The sequence below is a fragment of the Fusarium oxysporum genome, chromosome VI, assembly GCF_013085055.1.
Source record: "Fusarium oxysporum Fo47 chromosome VI, complete sequence".
NCBI lineage: Eukaryota > Fungi > Ascomycota > Sordariomycetes > Hypocreales > Nectriaceae > Fusarium > Fusarium oxysporum.
In genome coordinates, this window is record NC_072845.1 from 3835884 (window position 1) to 3857228 (window position 21345).

General features: G+C 46.7%; 7 protein-coding genes and 1 non-coding gene across 8 annotated transcripts; 6 read left to right on the forward strand and 2 right to left on the reverse strand.

Annotated features, from left to right (window-relative positions):
• Positions 1-1748: 1748 nt before the first annotated feature.
• Positions 1749-1820, reverse strand: FOBCDRAFT_t149. Its single transcript has one exon. It is a non-coding gene; the product is annotated as a tRNA-His (tRNA).
• A 142-nt stretch (positions 1821-1962) lies between these two features.
• On the forward strand, positions 1963-3492 carry FOBCDRAFT_227015 (S-adenosyl-L-methionine-dependent methyltransferase). Its single transcript, XM_031185601.3, has 3 exons — positions 1963-2258; positions 2317-2365; positions 2417-3492. Exons 1-3 carry the CDS (start codon positions 2138-2140, stop codon positions 3339-3341), a joined length of 1095 nt encoding a protein of 364 aa, XP_031036736.3. The 5' UTR covers positions 1963-2137; the 3' UTR covers positions 3342-3492.
• On the forward strand, positions 3466-4814 carry FOBCDRAFT_227019 (uncharacterized protein). The gene has a single exon (XM_059609728.1). The coding sequence runs from the start codon at positions 3569-3571 to the stop codon at positions 4520-4522; it is 954 nt and encodes a 317-aa protein (XP_059467405.1). The 5' UTR covers positions 3466-3568; the 3' UTR covers positions 4523-4814.
• A 333-nt stretch (positions 4815-5147) lies between these two features.
• On the forward strand, positions 5148-6225 carry FOBCDRAFT_262404 (alkaline foam protein A precursor). Its single transcript, XM_031185599.3, has 2 exons — positions 5148-5780; positions 5832-6225. The coding sequence occupies exons 1-2, from the start codon at positions 5444-5446 to the stop codon at positions 6107-6109; spliced, it is 615 nt and encodes a 204-aa protein (XP_031036734.1). The 5' UTR covers positions 5148-5443; the 3' UTR covers positions 6110-6225.
• A 557-nt stretch (positions 6226-6782) lies between these two features.
• FOBCDRAFT_262405 (kinase domain-containing protein) lies at positions 6783-8442 on the forward strand (the record flags this gene model as incomplete). Its single annotated transcript, XM_054705198.2, has 6 exons — positions 6783-6837; positions 7235-7310; positions 7363-7493; positions 7535-7773; positions 7990-8158; positions 8211-8442. The coding sequence occupies 6 exons, from the start codon at positions 6783-6785 to the stop codon at positions 8402-8404; spliced, it is 864 nt and encodes a 287-aa protein (XP_054561173.2). The 3' UTR covers positions 8405-8442.
• A 1356-nt stretch (positions 8443-9798) lies between these two features.
• On the forward strand, positions 9799-11253 carry FOBCDRAFT_203607 (uncharacterized protein; the record flags this gene model as incomplete). Its single annotated transcript, XM_059609070.1, has 1 exon — positions 9799-11253. The coding sequence occupies one exon, from the start codon at positions 9799-9801 to the stop codon at positions 11251-11253; it is 1455 nt and encodes a 484-aa protein (XP_059467406.1).
• A 1154-nt stretch (positions 11254-12407) lies between these two features.
• On the forward strand, positions 12408-14966 carry FOBCDRAFT_227025 (ferric reductase like transmembrane component-domain-containing protein). Its single transcript, XM_031185597.3, has 7 exons — positions 12408-12890; positions 12938-12978; positions 13026-13331; positions 13385-13614; positions 13665-13726; positions 13775-13896; positions 13943-14966. Exons 1-7 carry the CDS (start codon positions 12444-12446, stop codon positions 14922-14924), a joined length of 2190 nt encoding a protein of 729 aa, XP_031036732.2. The 5' UTR covers positions 12408-12443; the 3' UTR covers positions 14925-14966.
• Positions 14967-21227, reverse strand: FOBCDRAFT_164154 (uncharacterized protein; the record flags this gene model as incomplete). Its single annotated transcript, XM_059608416.1, has 7 exons — positions 14967-17245; positions 17857-17958; positions 18276-18769; positions 18817-20558; positions 20613-20846; positions 20902-21012; positions 21067-21227. 7 exons carry the CDS (start codon positions 21225-21227, stop codon positions 14990-14992), a joined length of 5100 nt encoding a protein of 1699 aa, XP_059467407.1. The 3' UTR covers positions 14967-14989.
• Between the last annotated feature and the right edge of the window lie 118 nt (positions 21228-21345).

The following is a 21345-nucleotide window of genomic DNA, read 5'->3' on the forward strand; positions in this document are numbered from 1 at the left end:
AGTGACTTGGGGAATCAGGATTGTCAGGCTAACCGTTGGTATTTTTGACCAAATGTTCAATATGTACCACCATTTGTATCACCGCTTCTATCCAAGTTTTATGTTCTTGAAAGTGGGATCTGACTATGCTCTTGATTCCTCAATTCTTCTGTTGATGATCATGATTATTTGAGCTGCGAAATTGAGGCGTGAGGACAAAGAGTATATTGCCCATATGTGTTAGTTTGTGTTCTTTACCCTTTTGTTGGGGCTGAAGCCTCTTTTTACCCCTCAACCTTGACACCTTGTCACAGTTGTACAACGCCAGCACAGAATTGAATCACCGATGGTGGGACCTGTCCTTTTTGAGGCCATGCACATATTGGCTTCAACAATACTACAAAGATTCCTAAACAAGGATCGGCTATAGAAAAATGGTCTGAAGGCACTTGCATGCGTTACGTGCATTTAAGTCCTTGGCTATACTGTCTCCATCTCTCTTCACTCGACTCAAGCCAGGAAGGTTAACAGATAAGCTTATACTCTCGGATCATCTACTTGATTGATTGATGGCCATAAGGTTAAACTTTAGGCTGCCGACACAGATAATAAATGAGGATCCGATAACTCTCGGATCATGATTCATCACAAAGCTCTCAAGTGTGAATAAGTCTTGGATCACCGGACCGACTTCAAGTTCGAAAGCTCATGTGCCCTTAAGATTCCAAGTATTAAAGGGCCCCATTTACACTTCAGCCAGAGTTCATCAACCAAAGCATCACACATCCATCCACACACCTTATCCCCAAACCCCAATCCTCCTTGCTTCGAACCAAAAATGCAGCTCTCCAAGCTCACCATCTTGATCTTCACTGTTCTCCTCTCTTCAGGAGAAGCATGCAAATGCCTCGGCACCGACGGGAAACCCAACAATGGCATAACTCGCAAATGCTGCAAGAAGTCTAAAGGCGACTTCCTATTTTCCGACAGCACATGCTACCATCACCTCAAAGAAACTAGCGCGGAACTGGCAGGCAAAATCCACAAAAAACTTGACAAATTTGATAAATGCTGCGAGGGCCGAGGTTCTGACTGTGCTCGTCCTGGTAGCGTGGGTTCATAGTACTGCGACCAAGAATATTACTGCCAATTAAATCGTGAGTCTTGTTGAGGTCGAGGTTACAGTAGTCGTTATTTTATTATTCTGTGCTCTGCTTACTGGTATTTTCAACAGTGTTCGTGTCCGACGTGTAGATGCAATGAGTGGGAAACATGAAGGAATGGAATCTGGAGTGTCATGAATTATTAGGAAAGGGAGCCACGGTGACGGGTCGAGGCTAAAGCCGAGATATATCTATGACAGCGGGAAGTCTTTCTAGCTATAGAGTCAAATGATAAAATTCTCCTTTATGAGATTCAATGATGATACAATGTCCAAGTTGTGAGCTAGATGTGTTACTGGCAGTTGAGGCCTGTGGCTGAGAGCTTATATTCACCACGGAGAACTTGGAGACTCAATGACCATGAGGCTGCTTTGTAATTTGTGGCTGGCCATGAGAACCCTAAACAACAACACCCGCTGAGTTTGCGGCCAGCTTGACCTTGACATCGCCTTGCCTGTCAAGATTAACTACTTCTTTCCCTATAAATTACAATGAAACTACACCATGAAAAAAGATTTTTTTTTTTTTATTTTTCTTTTTTTTTTCTTTTTCGTTTTTGACACTAATCAAGTCCTTCAAAGATGTCTATCTCCATGTCTTCCCTCATGGCTACGCCGGGAATCGAACCCAGAATCTTCCGATCCACTCTCGGACGCCTTGCCATTGGGCCACGCAACCTGCATCTCACCTCTGGCGAGCGAAAATTCGACTCGACTGCTCCGGAGTGGCGAGACAGCCAATCAGTGCCGATCCTTCCGAAGGATTCAAAATCCTGTGCCTTTCCAGTTGAGATCTTGGGGATGATATTGGGTGATTCGTTTGACAAGGAGGGTAAGCAGCGGGGTTGCATGCGTAGTGCTTATTCTTGTGACTTTTCGCATCAACCAAGTCCGAGTCCGAAGGTATTGGACTAAGTATATAAATCGACAATATCTCGTCTTTTATTCTGCAAGGCTCGCATCAGGTAATATCAGTGTTGATATTGCGATTTTAGTATGGCTTCAAATCAGAACCCTGTCCGCATTGCTATGCGCGATAAGCACTACAATGAACGCTCCGAGATTCAGAATGCGGCTATGAAAGCTGGTCTTGACTTGATCCCCAACTTTTCAGACAGTAAGCAAGATCCTAATGGTCTTTTCATACTGGCTAAACCGATGGTGACTTCTGGTAGGAGACAATTTGGTAGTCGTTGATTATGGAACCGCCCAGGGTGCCAACTCGTGAGCCTCAAACCCCAACTTTACAATTACTCACTCACTGACGCCCCCAAGCATCGAACCTGTGAAGAAAGCCATCTCAACCTTGCCGGATGGCGCCATTGCTTCTCTCATCTTCGAAGATACCCCATTCAACGACTTTGGAACCTTGGCAAAGACTGTCTTGGACAACTTTAGCAACGAAGACAGCAAAATTCAGATCGTTCCAAGTCTTGTTCCACTGGGATTCTATCAGCAGGTCGTCCCAACCAACCAAGCCGACATTGGTTTCTCCTGGTCTTCTTTCAATTACCTCGAAAATATTCCTTCCGTTAGTCTTGATGCAACAGCATCGCCAGCTGAATTCGCAGTTGCTCGTCACAAGGCACTCGCTGCAGCAGGGCACAGAGACCTCATCAAGCTACTGAAGCTTAGGGCCAAGGAGACTCGAAGTGGAGGATATCTTATTGCAGCGATAGGAGGCCAGGCACCTGAAGGGGAGAGTACGCCTTCGAAGCCAGGTTCTCAAGTCCTTCAAGCTGGGTTGATGCGCATGGTTGGAGAGGGCAAGCTCTCGCTGCCTGAACTGATGCAGATGGCTATTTTTCCAAGTCACGAGCGTACTCCCAAAGAGGTTCAGGCCGCTTTGGAGGATGAGGCTGTCGCACCGCTATGGGAGGTGGAGTCTCTGGAGCCGAAGCTGATTGTCCAGCCAGCCTGGCAGGTTTACCAAGACAAGGCCAAGGCCAATGAGAGTGAGAAAGACGAAGCTCTAAAGGAATATGCTCGAGTCGCCATTAATAACGTGGTCTCAGCTTCAGGCTGGTTCTGGGTCGACGTCCTGAAGAGGTCACGAGGCCAAGATTGGGATGGAGGTGAAGCATTTCTGGAAGAGTTCATCAACATCACCGTTGAGGAATTTATTACAAAGTTTGCGGACTTTAAGTTGGAGATATGGTACAACTACATCAAGCTCAAGAGAACCGATAAGAAGGCCTAGAACTGTTCGGGTAATAGGGTAGCATTCGATAGGAAACTCCATGGAGTTCTCGGAGTGGATGGCGTCACGTCATGTTGAGCGTGTCGATTAGTCAGATTCAACTCCACGGATTTCCATGATATCTAAATAAAATATGACATATAACTCCTCACTTCAATACAATATTGCAATCATTCCACCACTATCAATTCACTCCATCGTCATCAGGATAAAATACGAGGTTCAGCATGACGCAGATCGGAATCTTCCCCGCTTCTGGAGCCCTCGGCACCAGCACATACACTCATCTTCTCTCTCAAGTCCCGAACAACAAAGTCACGCTCATCAACCGATACCCCGAAAAAGTGCCCAAGAAATACGTGGAGAATGGAACTACCGTTCGTCAGGCTTCTTACGAGTCTAGCGCTGAAGAGCTGGAGGCTACCTTTGCAGGGATCGATGTCCTATTCTTGATCTCGTATCCTAGCCATGTTCACGAATATAGAACTAAGGTGCACACTAAAGCACTTGATGCAGCGGTCAAAGCTGGAGTAAAGCATATTTTCTACTCGTCACTTGGGTTTGCGTCGATTAATGAGAGCACTACCAAGGCTGAGGTCATGGGTGCTCATCTCGACAGTGAGGCGCATCTGCGAAAGCTCGCGAGCGCCAACAACGAAATTACGTGGACGAGTATTCGCGAGGGTCTATACAGCGAGTCATTCCCTATTTACACATCATTCCTCGACCTGAAGAGCCCTCCATCCCAGATTCTCATCCCCCACGATGGAAGTGGACCTGGCGTTAGCTGGGTCAAGAGAGATGAACTCGGCGAAGCGACTGCACGTCTCATCGCTTCATACGCGAAATCACCTTCATCATTCAAATACACCAACCAGATCGTCACTTTGACCGGTCCCAAATCCTGGAAATTGGCAGAGACCGTTGAAGTCCTATCGCGCGCTGCAGGAAAAGACTTTAAGATCCAAGAAATCAGCGTAGACGAGTATATCAACCTCCCTCAAATCAAAGAATACTTCGGAACAGAGGAGAAAGCGAGGACGTGGGCTACAGCATGGGACGCCATCCGCGCTGGAGAAACAGCTGGTGTAACAAACACGATGAAAGAGCTTTTAGGAAGAGAACCTGAAGATTTTGAAAAGACTATTGAGGAATTGGCCAAGAATCAGCGGTCAGATTAGAATTTCGGTGTTTGTTGAGGCTGAACGGTGAGGAAATACGAAGGCTGAACTTTTTGTGCAACGATAGATACAATGCATGATGGTTCTATTTTTAGCTGTGGATAGTCTCTGTGTGACGTGGTCAACAAATAGATCAGCGCCTCATTTGGATTAGAGTTTAGCAATGAAATGAATTCATGCGACGCTGTTATACCACCCACGAAATGCGTTCTAGAAAAGTGTCAAAAATTGAACAAATATCTCAGCTGAATTACATAGCAATGCAATGAGGTAAATGATCCTTCATGTTCCGTTCCGTTAGCCGTAGTTAGTGGATCTTGCATAGATCTCGGCCTACGTCAGTGGGTATTAATAGCCCATCACAGCATCTGGTTTGTTCTGTTGTTCAATGCAGGGATATTCTACTGGCACGTTACTGGCGATCCTCGGCACATATGCCGTTCTTTACGAGATGGAAACCCATCATGTGTTCTCGATCTCGTATCGGGGAGGCAGTGAAGTGGCGAGGTTTTTTTTTTCAGCTAGCCTCAGAAGCCTCTGGCTCTGAATTAGGGCGACAAAAACAAGTTGGGTCTAAGGATACACTAAGTTTACCTAAGGCTTTTTGTCATTTAGACTAGAGATCCTACGTTTGCCTGCTTCCCCTGGCGGAATAATTTCTATGTGAAACGCTCCGAAAGACCCGACAGTTTGTAATTGGATGTAACGGTACGGTGACATTAAAGGGAGAAGTTCCCTACCGGGGTTATCCCCCTCCATTGAAATGATGTCAGTAACTGCCGTTGCACTCCTCATTCGTCCAAAGATCAACTGAAGATCCCTTGGGACCTCGTATTCACATTTATATAAGTCCTTCACCACCACCCACCTTTCCCACTGCAATCCAATCCAATCCAACCCAAACAACAAACATCAATCAAAATGCAGTTCAAGACTCTCTTCGCCGCCTCTCTCCTCGGCCTCGCTGCCGCCGCCCCTGCAGAGGAGTGCACCAAGACCGGCCCCGCCAAGTCCGGCAACTCTCCCGCCCCCAAGACCTTTGGCCTCGTCGCTCTGCGATCCGCCAGCCCTATCCACTTCACGCACTTCAGCGCCTCGGAGAACGGCTTCCTGCTCGGTCTTCCCAAGGATAAGCAGAATGCCACCTGCACTGGCAAGTCTGATGGATCAGCTGTCTTCCGTCTGAGCGAGGGTGAACTGTTCCTCTACAACACTGGAAAGAAGCAGCAGCGCGCTTACACCGATCGCTCCGGAATGGGTAAGTTATCACCTCACGCTTATCAATTGAATTGTTATTAACATCATATAGGCCAAGGTGTTCTTCAGTATGCCACCGTCACCAAGAACCCACTTCCCGAGGCGTTCGAGACAAAGGGCTGGAAGATCGATAAGTCTGGCAACCTTAACTTTGACAATGCTAGCGGTTTCACTGCCTGCCCCAACGGCCCTGATGGTTCTTGGACCGTTTGGGTTGCCACTGGTAACTCCCGCCCTGGAAACAGCGACAAGGAGTGTCTTGGATTCAACGCCCGCGTTGCTGAGATTGAGCACCCTACTAGCTGCTTTTACTCCGAGTACTCTGGTTAAACCAAGGCTTGGATGATTCATGTATATAGTTCTAGAGCGTATGTCTTCTTGTTAAACTGAGAATATGTTTATTACTTACCCTACATCGGAAAATTATAAAACTTAAGTATACTTAAATCCATTTCTATTTCTAGACCTGCTTTAAGCTAAGCTGCAGCTAAGTAAGTACTAAACTGGTTATTATATATTTATATATAATTAAGCCCTATTATATAATACCGCTGGTTTAATAGATATTGCCCTTGTAGGCCAAGTAATACTTATTGCAATTATTAACAATGCCTGGCTATTAAGGTTCTGGGGCTTTAGTGGCTACATTTTGTGTTTGCTCTGTTCATTACTGTCTTCCTCTGGCACATACTACTAGGAGATTTGGCTGCATGACTATTAGTAGTATAGAAATGCAGCCAGCCTTTAGCTATCTAGTCAGATCTATATAAAGGAGGGGAATGAGCCGTTTTATTCCTTAAAGAATAGATTTATTTAGAGTTAAATCGCCTTGTTAAGACATAATAAGACCATATGATCGAAAAGCTCATATTTGCTTGGTCAGGTATAAATTGCGTTGTCGTTGCCCGCGCATGAGATGGTAAAAAAACAACGGGATTTACAAGGGCTTAAATACATAAGAATAAACCTGTCATCGTAATGGACTCGTGCTTTGTTCTATAACATGGGCAGGGGCCGCCAGGAAGTGCCACTAAGCATACTCCGAGCGAGTCAATTTAGTAAGTGGAATAAAGATGGATCCCAGAGTCTCGTAGCCGCGCGGCAAGGTGTGAGGCTGTACAGACCATAGCAGTTAGCCTCTAACTCAGTGTTCGCCCCACATTGAGGTCGTTGCGGCGCAAACTCTCAAGCAACTAGAATCATCCAACCCCTCGCGCTCTCTAGCAACATTTCACGCAACGAGGATCCCGATGAACCACTCTATATTGCATATTAATCTATCTCTCTATATGCAGAATGATCAGGAGTTGGCCACTGATGGCTTTCTATCGACGGCCATGGCCAATATCATCAGCTGTTGCGCCACAGCTTGATCCTTCAATCCCCGTTGAGGAAGAAAAGACACCAAACTACCATGCTGATCGGTTCTTCCCATTCATCCTGGCCAAGTTCTAGACGGGAGATATCAAGTCGCTACAAAGTTAGGCTACGGTGCCAACTCGACTGTATGGGTGGCTAGAGATCTTAACCGGTTAGCTGCATCTCCGTGAAATGCAGGTACAACATAATCTAACATGATGCAGATGGCGCTGGTTACATGAGAAATATGTTGCTATTAAGGTTAATGCGATCAAACAGCCTTCACGGCGAGCCCCTCTTGAGAATGAACTCGACATGATGACGCACATTTCTCAAGTGAATCCTCAACAAAAAGGTGGCATTCCATCAGAAAGCTCTCCAACTCGTTTACATTAGAATTCATATCTGGAATCCACATCTACCTCGTCTTCGAGGCTTTACGCGAACCTCTGTGGCTCTACCGCAGGAGGTACATAGGTGGTGTTATACCTCCAGATATCTTGAAGATCTTGGTGCTTCGATTCTTGAACGAGACGTTCAGGACGAGTTCGAAAATCCGCTTCCACAAAAGCACCTTGATGCAAGTACCATTTATCTCTCTCGAAATAACTATGGACCGCCTTCTATTCCAACAGGTATCATTCAAATTGCAGACCTGGATCTGTCTGTTCGGACAAAGCCCGGTTAAATACATATCGGTGCCATTCAGGGAGAGATGTGCCGGGCCCCAGAAGTGATACTCAACGCGGGCTATACATATTCTGCTGATATATGGAGCCTCGGAGTCATGGTAGTACCAACTCTTTCAAGATCTTCCGACATAAGCGTGGCTAACCACACAACTTTGGCAGTTATGGGACTTGCTCGAGGGAAAGGGTCTTTTCGATCCTACAACCTCTGGCAAGGCTGATAAATATGATGACCAGTCACACCTTGGCCAGATCACAGCTTTGATCGGACCCCCGCCCGTGAGCCTTCTATCTAGAGGCCAAAGAACTCCTATTTTCTACAAGCCCGACGGTATGAGAGACAGTTTCTAAAACAGTTCCATATCGCTAATTAATGCGCCCAGGTGAACTCAAGGATCCTGACCGTATCCCTTGTGATTTTAGCTTTGAGAACACCATCAATTGTATGAGTGGGGAGGAGAAGCTGAGATTCATCCAATTTATCAGGAGGATGGTGAAATGGAGTCCAGAGGAAAGAAGTACTGCAAGAGAACTCCTTGAAGACCCGTGGCTGCATGAAGATTTCTCGCAAGATTAGAAAGATAGGATGTTAGTTATTAGGAACTACCGAGATTCACCATTTGACTAATAACTGGCCATTCTGACCCATCGGCAGCTGGGGGTTAATGTCATTCTCACATCGCTTGAAGGAGCCTGGTAAACAGAAACGGCGACGCTATTCAGCACATCTAGTATCTTGAGAGCCTTTTGTCGTCGCATGGTAAAACATTCAGTGCGTGTTCTCATATACAATTATGACAATTTTCCCCACAGGTATGTCATATACGCCCCAAGATCATTGAGGAAATCATCGTATAGGGAGTTTTCGTTTTCACACAGAACCTGCCATGAATATGGTTATACCAGAACGCAACTAGCTAGTAAATATTCTTTACTATTAGCTAGATGGTCTAACAGAGGATCAAGTTCTTAAGCAAAGTATCAAAGTAATCTAACTTATGGTAGCTTTGTGTAATAGACGTAAGACAATTAAGCGCTATTATATCTAGCAAGATGTCAAGGCTCGGCCAACGTCACCAAGTCTCTTACCGCCTCGAAGCTCATTGTTGCTGCTGCTGTGACTGTCAGGGCTTGATAAAGGCAAGTCAAGGATAACCACCCCTCAGGAGGTAAGAAAACTTCTGACATTAAGTAAGGGTGCTAAAATAATCTAGTCTAAGGTCCTCTAAATTTATATTAAATTATACTCAGTCTACTATGGGCCTTTTATTACTTAGGATAGAGGTCCCAAATCTTATCATCCCCCTTGTCAAAATGAACATTACAGGAGCAGAGCTTAACTACTAGCAGGCTGCCGCAATGTACAAGTTGTGCACTACTTATCATATCATTAGAGATCAAGCGATCACAATGAGCCTAGTCAAGAGTCATTTAATTCAAACTTCTCTACTGAGTGACGTTTGCAAACGTTCCTTACATGCAGTCAGCAAAAAGACTGCCTCATCTTGTCGAGTAACATAGCCTTCCTCTTGTATACAAAGAAATAGCATCTGGGATTCAGCGGCCCATGCTTGTTTGACTCAAGCAAATCTTAACAATGCACTTTATTAGAAAGCTTCACATGCTACATCCTGCAAACGAATTATCTGCTCGGTACAGAAACTCTAGTACGCTTAGGTTTTTGTATAAGGTTTATATGCACAATATAGTTTACACCACGGGTCTCAACTGCGAGTAACACATCTAGCTCACTATCTAGATATTATACTAAAATGTCCGACTAATTACTACAGCATAAATGCTAAAAGAAAACCTAAAACATGGACTCATTCGACTTTTCACAATCAGTATTTACATAAAAAAGTTTATTACACAAAGCCCGCCCAGTGGCTCTATAAATAATGCTAGTTGCAACATCTCACTCATGCTTTTTTTCACCTTATCTTATATGCCTAGCTAAAAATCACCAAAATGGATACCGAGGACACAGAGAGATGCTTCAGGCTACAGCATAATTACTCGTTGCCATGGGCTCTACGACAGTTAAATCGCTTCCGGCGAAAGGCTGACACGTCCCAGGTTCCTTTTTTTGACGATAAGGAATCCGGAACTTGTCTACTAGCTACGTCCGGACAAGAGCGTGGAGAGATATCGATGTCTCTTGAACCCCTGGAGCCTCAAAACTCCCTGATGCAGATCTCATTCCTTCTGCGCCTCCCACAAGAATTGCTACTTCAAATCATGATAATTTTGCCGTACAGTTCTCTTTACATGGTCCACCAAACCTGTGGCATCCTTCGTCATCTGTTGGGCGGTTTTGAATTCAAATCGTTTCGGCTGGAAATGCTGCGAAGCAACGAAGAACAATACTGCATAACGAAAACCCGATTCGAACAGCTTCGTATGGTTAAAACGATATTCCGCCGCAGATCTCTATGCAGTCCTTGCGGCAAACTTTTCGACTCGGGCAAGCTCGAAGAAAGACTTAGAGCTCTCTGGAAGCCAGTTAGATGTACTGGATGCGACAAATCACACCCGGAGCTTTTATTCCCTCAAGATCGACGAATGGAAAATCGCTGTGTCGGGCTACTGGGTCACTTTGCTGCTTGCGAGCACCTCAAAACCTCGAGCAAGATTCCAGTAATACCCATCAAAAAGGCACTGGAAGAACAGGATGAAGATATCACGTGCGACCATCCTGATCATATTATTTCAGTCTACGACAAGTATCGCTATTCACCAAGCCTCCACAGATTTCATCCACGTATCAGATATTGGTCTAATGCCATAGGTATACGCAGCCAATACTCCAGAACTTTTCCCATGATGAAGATTCATCGTCGACAAGATCCAGAAGATATCGACATGAGGAAAATAAAGTCGTTTTTATTAAAACAACTACAAGAATTGAACGGCGATGGACTATGCCAACACGCCTCTGGCCAACTGGAATCTATCGCATCTTTTATAATCCTAGAAAAATATTGTTATTTTTCAGATCGGTACCAAGCGTACTATAGGCATCGATGCCCTGACCGCAGCTACGTTTGTCATGAGTGTGGAGCACGATACATCTGGGTTTATGAGGACAATTGTGTCACACTTCGCGTTCGGATGAACGTGTCTTATGGTAGCCCAGATTCCATAAACTGGCTCTCAAACCTCAGTTTCGAAACTGATGAGCACCCTATCCTCAATAGCAGTACCGAACATGTATTGTGGTGCTCCAATCCTGTTTGTGGTACAGGCTGTGGAGAACGATGGTTGCTGATGGTGGAAATTTTCAAGAGACACACGATGCACTATTACCTTCAAGACATAGAGCTTGAGTTCCGTTGCATGACTTCCATAGATAGGCTGCCTTTAACACTGGAATATCAGACTTTTCATGATGTAGCAGATTGGACTCCAGGGGGCGGACCATAGTGGCATTGATTCTTTTATATGATCCTGAAGGTAGCAGATAATAACAAGAACCTTTCCTGAAATATCAAGGTCTGTTAGCCCTGATGTACTATCAAGTAATTCAAAGTTATCGTCTGTGTATTCCCTTTTCCCATTGACTGCTAGTTCCAACTTCAAACGTCTGAACTGAACTGAAAAGGTGAGATAGAACGGTGTCGAAACGTAATCATACCTATGCAAGGCTGTAGGGGCCGAAGAGGAGAATGGCTATAGAGAGTCGTTCCAACAGCCTGGTCCATCCATCGTTAGAAGACAAGAGATCAATTTCTGCCTTGCAGACCTTGAATGCAGTGTCGGACTTGGCGAGGCTCATTGTGATCACTTGATCACCTATGATTCAATAAGGAGTACAGAAATTGTGTCTTACGATAGCCGTACTGGCGTTCGAGACTTGCGAGCAGTACAACGTATAAGCGAGCACGACGAGCTGATAAAAACTTATGATCAGATCATCCAGATCAACCAGTATAATGATTTATAACTTTTAGTAGAACTGATATCAAGCGTACAAAAATGCCCAAGACTTTTAATAAAGCGTTGATGATCCTTTGGTCTCAGAGTCGTTGGTCATCGATCACCTCAGAGACCGCAGTGACCTCACTCCTTCCTTTTCAAGGCCTCCTGCCCAAGGGAGATCACCATGGTAGCCACGTCTCCTTCCTATGCTCAAGCAATGGGTAAAACTTGGTCTGACGAATTCCCTCAGGGAACTGGGAGTTCCGAGGAACATTGGTATGATGCAAGGAAAGTAATCGCTGCTCTCTATGGAGATATCCAGGGCCAGAAGAGTTTAGAAGACGGGTTTAGAAATAGTGATAGTGGTAAAGCATAGAGTAAACGAAGCTATTCCCAATGGGTGTAGCGTAGTCTGACTAGTCATCAAAACGAGCAATTAGGCAGGAATTCGACTATTAAGACTACCACATATTCGGATCAATAAACTAGCCCCATTTAGCCTAGTGCTGCCTCCATATACAGAGGATACGTAAGGTACCAAGTCATCTGAGGGTAAAACTGGATCCTGGAACTTTTGAAAGCTCCACTATTACACGTGACGTCTTGCTCTTATCTGATCATGATTTTAGATCTGATAAACCGCTCAACTTAAACCCCTGCCTGTCTTCATCTTTGATCAGCCCAGCGGCGGCGCCATGAAATTCGCACCTTCTCTGGGCGCGCTGCTCATCAATCTCTCACTATGGACGCTTTCCCTTGCAGCCGAGGACAGATCTCCTGAGCGGGTATGTTACGACGCGTGTTTCGCCTGCCTAAAGCCCGTGCATTTCGACGACGTGCTGCGGAACCAAACGGGTTTTACCAAAACCTGCTACAGCCCCAAAGCAATATTATCACTGTATTTGTGTGTTGATGTATATTGCACGCCTGGAGCGAGAGAGGTAGGGCTGGGGCCGTACAATGAGACGTGTCGGGAGCAGGCGCATATTGTTTTACCGCCGTTTGACGTGATTTCGAATTATACAGCCGAAGATGTCAAGGGAGTGAGAAGATTTGAGCAGAATGAGACGGATGAGGGTGTTCTGTTTAGAGAGGTTGTCGTGCCTTCTGAGCATTGGTTTGGGATCTGGTGGGATACTTTGGTAGGTAATCTGAGATTGAAGGTTGAGCGAAACTGATTGTGATGCAGGACTCTGTGGCGTATACGTATACTTACCATGATGTCTACGGGTAGGAAAATCCTCGGGTATGTCAGCCAGAGTGCTAAATATTAATAGGCGCGCCATGATCACCTTCTGGATCATCGTAGTAGCTATCGGCTTCTTGAACCACGCAATCCTTCATATCGCTAATCTGCAAATGCTTCGCAACTATTCTCCAAAGTCCGGCGGCCGACTCTGGAACTTTTACAATTGGGCACTTAACCGCATCACTGTCCCAGCTTTTATTGGAGATCGATGCGCGCAGAAAGTCGGCTGGGGAACTGTCCCTCCCCAGATACAGTCTTGGACCTTGTTTGCTTTCCTCCTTCTCAACATCGCGTTGAGCATCCTTGGATACAGAATCGTGCCAGTCAATATGTAGTAAGTACCAATCGTCCTTGGGTAATAATGGCTCGAGACTCACATTGCTGCAGCTTTCCATCGACGGCGAAACAGCTTCTTCGTTATGTCTCTGATCGCACGGGTATCATCTCGTGGGCCAACTTCCCAGTGATTTGGCTCTTTGGTATGAGGAATAATCTCCTCATGTGGCTAACTGGTTGGGACTTTGGAACGTACAATAACTTTCATCGATGGGTTGCGCGAATTGCAACTCTTCAAGCAATTGTTCACTCTATCGGGTATACCTGGTTGATTGTCTTGGGTTCGTTATACCTCTTGTTGTGGACTATTTTCATGCTAACTATGTATTAGAGGGAGGCTGGGAGTATTATCTATTCTGGTGGAACTATATGTTCTGGTGGGTTGGCGAAGTGGTATGTTTTCTCCCATTGTTGGCTGGCAATTTTATCTGACATGCCCAGGCAACCATTGTCATGTCTCTTCTCGTAGGGGCATCTTTTTACTGGATCCGACGTCAGCAGTACGAGTTATTCTTGGTCGTACATATTATAATGTCAATCATCCTCCTCATCACAATGCTTGCGTAAGTCCAACCATCCCATTCGTATCAGTCTTCACTGACAGAGCAGTCACGTCTCCATTTTTCAAGGCGAATACGACGTCTTCTTCTGGGTACCCTGCTTCATCTGGGTTGGCGACCGCGTCATTCGAGCTCTTCGCATCGCAGCTTTCAACCCCAAACTCTGGGATACCCGAGCCACTTCTATTTACCATCCATCCTCCAACATTGTCAGACTTGTCGTTCCCTGGTCAAGCAGTCTGTACAAACCAGCCCCAGGGACATTCTACTACATTCACGTTCTCAACGGACCTCGATGCTGGGAAAGTCACCCCTTCACCGTGGCAATGGTCACCGATGAAGGACAACGTGCTTCAAAGCTCCTTGGCGAACAAGCTCCTCTGCTCGACGGCACTGTTGCCGAACAAAGCTCCGATCCCGTCGACTCACAGGACATACTCAGCGACTCTCGCACGATGACATTTCTAATCCGTCCCTACGACGGCTTCACCTCCAGACTTCGCGACACCGCATCAGCAGTCTGGCCTAAAAATGTCCCTCAACGAGTCCTCATCGACGGTCCCTACGGGCATACTCGTCCCCTCCATCTCTTCGATAACGTAACCTTTATAGTCGGCGGAAGCGGCATCGTCGTTCCCCTGTCATACCTCCAACTCCTCACCGGCCCAACAGCCCCTCGCTCCGTCAAAATCCACTGGGCCGTTCGCGAACCCGCTTTGGCGCTCGATGTTTTACAAACAGACATCGCTGATGCTTTGGGGAGCACGAATCTCAGCGTTGAAATACATCTCACGACACATACACCGCAAGATGAGTTGAGTGAGTGGCCGTCGCAGGTCACCTTGCGAAGAGGAAGGATAGATGCTTCGGATGTGGTGAGGAGGCGAAGTGAAGAGGTGATGGGAGAGAGTCTTGCGATTGTTGCCTGTGGACCGGCGCAGATGGCGGACGATGCGAGAAAGACAGTTGCTGATTTGTTAAGAAATGGAGTTATGAGGGTAGAGTACTTCGAGGAGAGTTTTCAGTGGTGATAGAATACATTCAGGCGTTAGACTTCATATAGATATGTTCATGATACTCATTATGCTACTGGTCGTTAATAAATCGTGATATCTACAAGTTCATCCTCCTTGGCTGTTACTTCGCCGTACATAACGCCATGAGTATAACGCTCCCCGATGAGCTTCCAGCCTCCGTTGAATTCTCGGAGGATAAGTGGCGTATTGCAACCTCTCAAGAGAACAATTTTATCGTTGATCTCGGCTGCACATGTCCCCAATCCCATTCTGCCATTCTGCGTCCCAAACAATCGTCTCCACGCCATCGCATTAATCGCCCATGACAAAGAATCTCGCTGCATCTCAGTAGGATTATACAGACTTTCTCCAACAAGTCCCGCTTTTAGTCGTGTAAGCCAATTTCTGGGTCTGAATATGATCTCTTCCAGAGTATATCCGCAAAGTTGAAGCTGCCGGTTCCGTTTCACAAAGATATAGAGTCCAAAGCCATGAGTGTAAATGCCAGCAACACCGCTCTGCCACAACTTGGGATCAAGAAGCCAGGCATAAGACTCTGGGGCCATTTCGCCGCCTTGGGAGGTCGTGTCTGCTACTATAGTTCTCCAAAACGCGTTTCTGGTTGCTTCGAGATCTCCGTAGATACTCTGAGAAGAAGCTGAGTTGCGTGGGTAGCGAGTGTCAACCTCACTTGCATTGCATGCACTCAACGATATAATTGTGTCTAAAATGACACCCTTGGTAGTGAGACTGGCACACGCTGGAGAGAACATTGGTATCGATTGACCCAAACCTGCGTCTGATTGGTATGCACCACCAAGTTGAGCCGCCGGAGCAGGAGTGCATGTCCAGCACACAGCCCAGGAAGGAATATCGTGATTGCAAAAGGTACCAACTGGAGTTGTTCCCTGACCTTTGGTGACGCTATTCAAGATCGCTAGTAAGAAGGGCGCGATAGACTGATTTCGTAAGAATGCGGGTAGTTTGTCGACTGTCCAATTTGTTGGTATGTGGCCTCCAGGACCTGAAACCAGACGGAGCATGTTGAGATCGCCCTTTGCCATGAGCTCCGACGCAAAGTTGGCGAAGATTGTTGATTTTGATAAGTTGTAGTTAGGCTTGATGTGAATTCTGTCCGCGATGGCCTTTATGCCCAAGATGCCGTAGACCCTATCCTTCTCTTCTGTCACAAGTGAATCTCGCGCGAGATTCAGTGCCCGCACGAGCTCTTGCCATGCCGTTGATGGAGCTTCAATCTTTTGATGTTCTTGGATTCGCATCATAGTCTGCTGAACCTTCCACATCCTCTCTGGTGCCCAGTCTCTCTCCTTGATCAGCCTATCACGCGCAAACTCAAACGACCATGTTGTCAATATCAGCGGCCGAACGCTCTCAAGAATGGCGTGACCGAATCTTGAATCATCCCCAGCGATAAGATTGACAGCCTGATGAACATCATACCAAGAAATACATTTATCGCCACAGATAACAGGAGTGTTGGGGTTTCCCACAGCTACTTCTTGAACTACCCACATTCTGCGCCAGTATGGCCTGGTGAAGAAATAGAATAATGCTTTGTAGACTTCTTTTTCTATGGGGCTTTCATAAGTCGGCCACATGATGATAATTGGACGCAAGTCAATGGAGAAGCTTTCGATATAGAAATCCTCCATTGGACTAGGTCGCTTCGACTCGCGTGCTAGCCAATAGAGGGCGGATAGAGCCAGTTGACTGTTTTGATCTGCTGGCCCTAGCCATATAGCGACCTGCCAAGCAGACTGGTATATATCGCGCATTCTCGCAACCTGCTGACCGCGCTCGTCGTTGTCATTTTGGTTGATACAGATGGCGTCTACCCAGAGTTTGAAGCCCTGTCGTATTCTATAGCTTTGGCTGAGCTGCACTAGGGCGTGATATAAGTTTGGAGTTACTTCAAAATGACAACCGTTGACTGTGATGGAGTAAGGTGTTTCTCCTTCTGATAGTTTTGGATGGCCCCAGACATAGGATAAGGCGATGAAATCACCCCATTCGTGTCGCCACGCTAAACTTGTTTCATCCGAAATGGGTTGCTCTGTCGAGTCTCCTTCGTCGCGGTGTGGATCACGGCCATTCTTGAAGAGCGCATCAGTGTCGTGGCCCTCAGAAAGCTCTGGCCACGTTCCACCGTTTCCTTTGAACTGTTGATTGAAGGCTCCTTTTGACGCAGGTGGCAGGCAAACATGCTCGAGTGAGCATGCTATGGAAGGGCGCTTCGCATTGTTGGCTGCAGCTTCAACGTCGTCGGCTGTCTCGATCTTGAGAAGGCGGATCTCATCACCGATCAACGGCCGGTACTGCAGCAAGGGTCCCATCAAGGGAGATGGTAAAGATTTTAGGTAGTATCATGAAGTCGAATGATCTCCCCTGTCTGTTTCGAATTGTTGGGCCGCGACATGCTCGGCGCTTAGGACGGAGTCACGCCGCCAGCGAATCGGAAACTGTCTCATCCCTGTCACATCATGTTACAACTCGCGTATCTCGTTGACCGCCCCCGGATGCTATATCATAATTTACCTTTGCGATGTAAACACAGGGATGTCAATTCAATTATTTCTCATTATATATCCTAATCTCGAGACTTCTTTATAGATAGAAACTTCGCAACAGCCCACCTCTGTCCCAGAGTTAAGAAAATAGCCTAAATGGATTCTCTAATACCCGTTCTGCCTTCCAACTGGGCCCCGATAAGTATAAACAAGACTAATTACAAGGGAATGACACAGCAGTTGATAGGTATAGGACATGGAATGATGAAGCAGAAGCGGCCACGACAATGACCGTCGCAATCCTTGCCTCCTCTAAGATTGAGCTCCGGTTCAGCTCGCTCAATATTGTCCTGAGGCTTCCGGGGATCTATGGACAACATGTTAGATATTTGACCTCCTACAATCTGCCAAATACGTACCCATAGGTTGATGCGCTCTTGGCTGAACCATTTCCATGGAGTCGGGAGCATATTCTTGTTGGTTAATGCCCGCAGGCTGAGCAGTTGGCTGAGGTGTTGAGACTGGAGCCATATTAGAAGAGATTTAATACAGAGATTGTAATTATAAATGGCTAGGATGTGAAGAATACCAAGACTCTTGTTATGGCAGAAAGAAGAATGACCCAGCGCCTTGGCTTCGGGTCCATGACCCATACTTACCAACAGACTGGGCCCATCGCTTATCTGCCCGAAAACTTGGAAGTGAGATCATGGCGTCACCATATGACCGCTATCATAGACTAGCTTGACCTCATAAAATGCTCACACTGAGACAATAAACTTATCTAACCTAACTAATCGACCTTGCAGGGCACTAAAAGCGCCTGAGGAGCCCTAACCTTGATCTGCGTCGTCACCCAATCCTGCATTCTCTTAACCTGCGAAATAGCATACGATACCGCCTGAAAGAACTCCTCATCCCAAATTGCTTGACTAACAGGGTTCAGCGCCTCCAGCCCAACACGTAGATGAGCCAAATACACCTGCAGACTTCGCAGCGCTTCCAACACTTGTAGTTGACTTGGTGTATCATCGCTCTTGGGGAATAATGAGTCGCGCAGCGTATGAGCGGCGTGTCTACCACGGGCTTGATTCTCACCGAATTTATCAACCTGTGGTTTGAGGCGTTTGGTTGTGTCTTTGGTGATTTGGATGAGAATTCGGACGCCGGAGTGAGCTTCTGAGTCGGCTACTAGATGATCTAGCAGCTGTTCTGCTTTTGCCAAAGCTTCCGATTGCCGTTCCTTTGCCGTTGGGCGATCATCTGGGACCTTTTCGATGGATATTGCACCAGATTTGAAGGTCGGCTGCTTCGATATAGGGTCCCATTCGGCTACAAAACTGTCAGCTATAACGTCGGTGTACTGCTGGATAACATACTGATCGTGAGCTCATTTGCGGCTCGTGCCCTTCCATCCTTTGTGTCCCAGTATCCAAAATGGAACGGGATGAAAGCTTGTCCTTGAGAAATCTTGCCGACTTTCACCTTCATCTCAACCTCGCCCCGCCTGGACTTGATTACCACCATGTCTCCTGTTTTGACATCATGAGTCTCAGCATCCTTCTCAGATATTCGGACCTCAGGCTCGGGACACGCTTTCTGCAATGCAGTTCTCCCTGTTTTGGTCCTGGTATGGAAATGATACACATTCCGTCCTGTCGAAAGCCTCAAAGGGTACTCATGATCCGGATCTTCATATGGGGGTATATAGTCGCACGTCTTGAGAATTGCACGACCAGCTGGCCTGAGTTCTTTGTAGTACTCTTCGGAATATGGCACACCAGTCTGTAGATCATGACCATAACTTTCGCAGTAGTCAATATCTGTAAAGAAGACACCGTCGTCGAAGAGTCGCTCTTTGCCAACGGGATACTGGCCGTTGCAGGGCCACTGGATACCAGAACCACCTGTTAGCTTCGCATAAGACATGCCTGTGTAATCGCAAGGTCTGCCTGCAGATAGACGTTTCCACGCCTCAAAGACTTCCTCTGGTTCCGTCCACGGAGTGAGGGGCTCGTCTTCTTTATTCTTGAACTCCATGCGACAACTATAGTCTAGAAAGATTTCAAGATCTGGCTTCGCCTCTCCAGGCGGTTCAACGGCTTTGTGAGACAAATGCACCGTTCGGTCAACGTTTGTGAAGCATCCTGTCTTCTCGCCCCACTGAGCAGCTGGGAGGACAACATCAGCGATAGAAGCTGTCTCAGTCATGTAGATATCCTGGCAGATGACAAAGAGCTCCGGTTGAGTAAATACATCTCGGACTTTGGGAAGGTTGGGCAAGCTGACGAGGGGATTCGTCCCAGAAACCCAAACCATTCGAATAGAGCCCTTCTCCATGAATGTCAACATGTTATGGATATGCGTAGGCTCATTCCAGTGCGGCACTTGGATGTTGTTGATATTCCACAAGTCTGCAAGTTCTTGCATATGCTTAGCGTTCTGGTGGTTTCTGAACCCAGGGAACTCGCCATCACAGCCGGTCTCGCGGTTATTCTGAGCAGTTGGTTGACCATTCATCTGGAAGATACCAGTTCCTGCCTTACCAATGAGACCGCGAAGGAGGTGAATATTGTTGATTTGACACGCGCTAGCTGTCGCTTGATTGGACTGATAGACACCTTGAAGAGCTGAAGAGAGAAGACTTGGCGTTTGGCCGAGGATACTAGCAGCCTCTTCAATCTTGCTTGCTGGAACACCGGTGATTTCTGCAACTCTCTCCGGATTGTAGCCTTCAACTGTGCTTCTTAGAGCTTCAAGACCGACGACATGCTTTGAGACATAAGCTTCGTTGATCCAGCCGTTCCTGAACATGAGATGCTGAATACCGTTCAGCAGCGCGAGATTGGTACCGATCTTTGGGGCCAAGTGCAGTGTAGCTTTGGAAGCACTCTCACTGTATCTCGGATCCACGACGATCAACTTTGGGGGAGTTGGGCCAGCCAGTCGATCGAGAACTCTTGACCAAAGCACAGTCTGGGTAGCTGCCATGTTATGCCCTACCATGAAGAGGCAATCCGTGTAGTCGATATCAGTGTAAGAACCAGGCTGTCCATCGGACCCAAATGACTCTCTCATTGAAGCTGCCGCTGTTGCAGTGCAGAGTCTGGTGTTACCATCCCTATAAAACTGCATTAGTCTACCTTCTTCCTCTGGTGAACAATGAGATGCTCACATGTGAAGCGTGTTCAGTCCAGCTTTTCCAATTAAGGCAAGAACATAGTATTCCTCAAGAAACAGCTGCCCACTGGTGTAGAAAGCGATACTATGGGCTGTGAGTTTCTCAGCGAGTTGTTTTGACTTTTTGACAATGAGATCCATGGCTTCATCCCAAGTTGCGCGCTCTAGCTTGCCGTTTCGGCGGATCAGGGGATGAGTGAGCCGTTCTTTGTTGTTGATTGCCTTCCACCTGAATGACAAACATTAACAACTGAAGTGTGAGTAAGTCTCTAGTCCTGGCTCACCCATTGAGACCTTTGGGGCCCAGTCTCCCTTTGTTGACACGGTCAGTGGCACGGCCTCTCACACCTACGACCTTGCCATCTTTTACACCAATGTCAAGCCCACAGCCATTACTAGATATCTACTGTTAGAACAATTCTCAAATATGACTGTAGCCAGTTGCTTACCTGCACAGCACACATGCACTCTGCACCCATTTCTCCGGCTCCTCATCACAAGCATGATCAACCCTCGTAGGCCACTGATGAACATACGGTGTTCTCGGCCCCCAAATATCTTCAATCGAGTCTCGCGAGCATATCGAGGGAGCTTCACTGCACGTATCCATCTTAACGTCGTCCATCAACTCAGGGTGCTCGTCCGAGATTTGCCAAGTTACTAGAGGCAGATGGACAGCAAGATAAATCGGTAAGAATTTCTAGGCGGTGACAGCTCCCCCAGAAAAT

Coding starts and splice junctions, on each gene's coding strand:
- FOBCDRAFT_262404 (XM_031185599.3), top strand. CDS start 5,444: ATGCAGTTCAAGACTCTCTTCGCCGCCTCTCTCCTCGGCCTCGCTGCC. Junction 5,781..5,831: donor CACCGATCGCTCCGGAATGG/GTAAGTTATCAC, acceptor AACATCATATAG/GCCAAGGTGTTCTTCAGTAT.
- FOBCDRAFT_227025 (XM_031185597.3), top strand. CDS start 12,444: ATGAAATTCGCACCTTCTCTGGGCGCGCTGCTCATCAATCTCTCACTA. Junction 12,979..13,025: donor ACTTACCATGATGTCTACGG/GTAGGAAAATCC, acceptor AAATATTAATAG/GCGCGCCATGATCACCTTCT. Junction 13,897..13,942: donor CTCCTCATCACAATGCTTGC/GTAAGTCCAACC, acceptor CTGACAGAGCAG/TCACGTCTCCATTTTTCAAG.
- FOBCDRAFT_227019 (XM_059609728.1), top strand. CDS start 3,569: ATGACGCAGATCGGAATCTTCCCCGCTTCTGGAGCCCTCGGCACCAGC.
- FOBCDRAFT_227015 (XM_031185601.3), top strand. CDS start 2,138: ATGGCTTCAAATCAGAACCCTGTCCGCATTGCTATGCGCGATAAGCAC. Junction 2,259..2,316: donor GATCCCCAACTTTTCAGACA/GTAAGCAAGATC, acceptor GACTTCTGGTAG/GAGACAATTTGGTAGTCGTT. Junction 2,366..2,416: donor ACCGCCCAGGGTGCCAACTC/GTGAGCCTCAAA, acceptor GACGCCCCCAAG/CATCGAACCTGTGAAGAAAG.